A 4,592-nucleotide genomic window follows, 5' to 3' on the forward strand; every position below is an offset into this window, starting at 1 on the left:
AAATTTCAAGAAAGGCAGACACTTTTATTTCTCTTCCATTTAAAATATGTTGATGTCAACTACCAAAATGTTTGGTGAAAGTAAAAAATGAAAGTAAAAGTTATCCTCCTCCTCAAAGAGCTACTGGCGTTGTCATCTCTTCCAAAAATGTAGAAATTCAAGAATACTTCAATCACTGTAATCATAGCCTTCATCATCATCCAGCTCCACTTCAGCATCATCACCTCTGCCCATGAGAGTGAGAAAAAGTAGAACTGCCACAAGCTGTGCGCCTACAAAATACTTGGCTCTCCTTTTAAACGTTTTCTCCTCGTTCGTCTTTTCTTTCTTTGGCTTCGTCTTCGGCTTCGAGCCTGAGGAATGATGCATCCAATATATTGAGAAAATAATAAACTTCAGATTTTATCTTAGAGCAGTTGAAAGTAATTTCACATAGTAGTTTCTATAATCTTACTTCATTACGTATTCATGCTCACTGCTCAGAAACTTGAAATAGAAGTATTTTCCCATTATCCAAAGAAAAAACTAAAGAGGACCGACTTTCAAGACTGAATATTTCAACGACTGTATTTCCTAAGTTGAATAAAATAAGAATTTAACAGAGGGAGAATATTGCAAAACATACACAACAAATCACAATGCCATTATCTTGAGGTGTGTGCCATTCAATATGACTATAGTTGATGTGAGTTTAAATTGGTGAATTGGTACAATACGCTTGATCATATATCATCTTAGGCAAGTGGGGAAAATGGGAAAAATATATGCAACTAGTTCATCATTCCAATTACAACCCTCACCACAAGGAGAAAGGGAATATAAGAAACAACAGAAGTTGATGAATGCAAGTATAATACCGAATATTTCTAAAGTGAATTTGAATATACATGCAATCCATGGCAGAGAACATCAACAACTACAAAGTCGGATTAACAAATAAAAACCATAGAATATCTCTAAAAACGAATAAAGGAGTAGGGACTATTTAAAATGATTTAGTGATATAAGATAATGGTCCACTAAACTAATTTCATCAAGTGTAAAGAAAAAAGCATTTCATAACAAATATAAAAATATATTTGAAAGTCAGAAACATCTTACTCCAATTATAAGGACCCCTTCTAGGTGTTGATGATGAAGCCCCTGAACTGGAACGTGAGGAAGAAGCTGATGGCATCGATGATGTACCGACTTCTACCAACTCTGTCATATATTTCTCCGCATATCGCACAAGATTACTATGCTCTAAAAGTTTACTACGAAGCACGGATGTTTCCTAAAGAACAGATAATACCAACAAGATCCCCAGAGTGAAAACTCCATTTCAATTGAGAAGAAAGGAAAAAAGCAATATTTGGAATAATGTACTGTCTATCAAACAAAGATCAGGGTAAGAAATCAATGGAAACTAATGCAGTAAGAAATCAACTAATTGTTGTGTTTTTAATGGATAAGACAATTACTTGGTGTCATTAAGAAGAATGATTGGTGAAAGACAGATTCAAAAGTAGAAAAGAAAAACTTTGGCACCACAACAATAAGAAATGACTTTATGATTAATCAAACATATCATACATAGTATAACTTCTTAACATGCTCAATTCTCTTAAATTCTAACAATGTATATTCCTCTTCATAGAATATACATGTATGCATAAAAGTAATAATAATATCAGTATAGCTAGATATGCTAAGAATCCATATGATGTCAAAAACCAAGATCAAGATATGGATGTAAATTAGATGGAAAAAACCATATGAGAAACTGCAAATAGATTTTCTTACAACCCCCATTTCACTTAAGTTAATAGAGCTAGTGTTACAACCATTATTTTTAGGAAAAGAGAGTTACTACATCTGAAAAGTTAGCATTTCATTAGAATAAGAAGCTTCCTAGTACTACAACCAAAGAATGGTCCGAAAATAACTCACAGGTAGTACTTGAAGAGTGAAAAGTAGATGCCCAAGAACAAGTGCATCTAAACTAGATGGCCTGCAAAATGAAAAAGTGATGCATTATCAAATTATTAGGATGGCTAAAGAAGTATATAATATACAACAAGATTTCCAGAGCCCAAGAGATTCACCTGTTATTAAATAAAAAATCCTGCTCTCCTAACCTAGTTGACAAAGCTCCATAAGCAAGATTTGCATTTCTATAAATCTGTCAGCCAATAAATGCAATCAATTTGTAATATCAAGAAAGAGAGTAAGAAAAAAGGTCCTTCATCGATCACATTGTGCTCTCTACCAATTGAATTAATGATCAATTGACAGGAGTTGACGAGAGCACATATGCAAGTTAGAACCCACAAACATGAAAAGCAATAACAGAAATATGACCTGCTCTTCTCTTCGCTCAGCATTTTCTTTGTTAATCCCAAGTTGGAGCTTCACAGAGTATACTTTCTTTAAGTACAAAACCTTTCCAATCGGCCAGGGAAGGTCAGAATAATAGACCTTTTGAGCTGAACCACCATCAGTTCCCAACCAAAGCTCGTATATGGAAGCATCAGCAAGCCATGAACTAACCATAGATTTTGCAGATACCCATTCTGGAACTGAGTGAAACTCAGTATCGAGATCAACGATACTATCCTGTTTTAAACACTCAATGACCCCGCCCCTCTCATTATTGTACGCCACATAATTACCAGTTTCAACATAAGGTATTATATCTGCCAAAGAAAAAAAAAACAGATACCGTACTAGTTAATTCGCTGAAAACGAAACAGGTATTATCTAAATCCTACAGCAACTAGTTGAACCAGAATCAATGACCAGACTGAAGAACTGTAAACACAACCAATCTAGTCACACGAATACAGACACTGCCGAATAAAATGGTAGTGTCTCTACGAAAAGAACCGTAAATTGCCCTACTGCGATTTCAACTTCCACAATTTCACCAAACCATAAGATCAACACCGCAAATAACTAAACAAATGCAAGAACAAAAGAAAGGGAGGAAAAAAGACATAGTAGACATGGGAGATTACCAGACTCGGGGTAGATGAGATTGAAATCCAAGTGAAAATGAATATTGGCCAATTTTAGATAGAAATAAACGGGCAAGCAATCTGGGCATCCAGTGGGCAAATTGAAGCACGGTTTCCTCACGACCAGAGTCAAATCTCCTTCTCCTCTTCCACTCATTTGCTCCACCAACTTAAAATCTCTGCAACTACAGTGAATTAGGTTCAGGTCGAAGGGTTTTAGTAGCCGATTAGACGAACCGGCTTCTATGTCCTAAAACATAACGATGATTTTTGCGAGTCTTTTTTGGATTTTTTTTCCCCCTTAAAGTCCAATATGACATGTTTTGTATCGTTTTTTAAAAAACTAAATTCCCCTGAAAAAATAAAAATAAATAATAACTATTTTTTTTAATAATATCGTGATATATCTTATTTAAAAAAATAAAACTTATTTTAAGAAGTTTTATTAATACTATTCAATTTTTTTAAAAAAATAAAAAATATTCTTATATTAAAAAAATAACTGTGAAATTTTCAAAGTAACGTTAACACCCTATCAGACGAGTTTTAAAAATCGTGAGGTTGATGGGGATACGTAATGGGTCAAAGTGGACAATATTTGCTAGTGGTGAGCTTGAACAATTATAAATGGTATCAGAGCGTGACACTGGGCGGTATGCCAATGAGAACATTAGGCTCACAAGAGAGAGGATTGTGAGATCCCACATCGGTAGGAGAATGAAAGTCTCTCTCTAGTGGACGTGTTTTAAAAGCGGAAGCTCGAAAGGAAAAGTTCAAAGAGTACTCACAATGGTAGAAAACTATTCTTATTCCATTGTCCCCAAAATTGTATTTATTGATCATGCAAACTTGATGTAATGATTCAAGTCCACGATTCTTATTAGAATTCGAAGACATTCATGGTCACTTATTTACTCCTTGCTTCTTATGAATGAATGCTATCCCCATAAACAAACACGAATCCTTCCAACATGTTTTGTTTTCACTCACATGCATCCCAGGAATTTTCCTAGGAGGTCACTCAATATAGAATTGCTATAAGTAAAGCATGCTTAACTATGAAGTATCTATGATTGATCCAACAAAAAGAAAGGTTCACCTTGCTGGCATAGGTAGTAACTTTAGTTAAATCTTTCTCAGTCCTTCTATCTTCACGATTGCTCTCATTTAGATGTGGTTTCGGTTCATTCATGTATCCTTGCTTTACTCAGGTGTCACATTTCCACGAACATCGCTTTGGTTCGTCCCTGAACCACATCTTACAAGGAGAGGTACCGCTCTGATACTATTGTAATGAACCAAGCCCAAAAGACCAATATGAGTCCTTCCAACATATTTTGTACTCTCTCACATGAATCTCAAAAAAATTTCTAGAAGTTCACCAGATATAGAATTGCCCAAAGTAAAGCACGCTTAACTATAAACAGTTGGTATAGGTAGTAATTTTTTATTTCATTTAAGTCTTTTTTTAGTCATCCTATCCTCATATAGCTCTCATTTGGATATGGTCTCAAGATGACTCTTAATTTTCAAGGTTTGGAAGCTCCAATTGAGACTAGAGATGAAAGAAAAAAAAAAAAAAAAAAAAAAAAA

The 4,592-nt window shown here is 34.6% G+C and overlaps 1 protein-coding gene across 1 annotated transcript; it reads right to left on the minus strand.

The window, feature by feature from the left end:
* LOC111499767 (mitochondrial outer membrane import complex protein METAXIN-like) lies at positions 1-3,256 on the minus strand. Its single transcript, XM_023151441.1, has 6 exons — positions 3,000-3,256; positions 2,344-2,678; positions 2,088-2,164; positions 1,933-1,993; positions 1,102-1,276; positions 1-353 (listed from the first exon to the last, which is right to left on the minus strand). Exons 1-6 carry the CDS (start codon positions 3,154-3,156, stop codon positions 169-171), a joined length of 990 nt encoding a protein of 329 aa, XP_023007209.1. The 5' UTR covers positions 3,157-3,256; the 3' UTR covers positions 1-168.
* Between the last annotated feature and the right edge of the window lie 1,336 nt (positions 3,257-4,592).

The sequence above is a fragment of the Cucurbita maxima genome, unplaced genomic scaffold (assembly GCF_002738345.1).
Source record: "Cucurbita maxima cultivar Rimu unplaced genomic scaffold, Cmax_1.0 Cma_Scf00027, whole genome shotgun sequence".
NCBI lineage: Eukaryota > Viridiplantae > Streptophyta > Magnoliopsida > Cucurbitales > Cucurbitaceae > Cucurbita > Cucurbita maxima.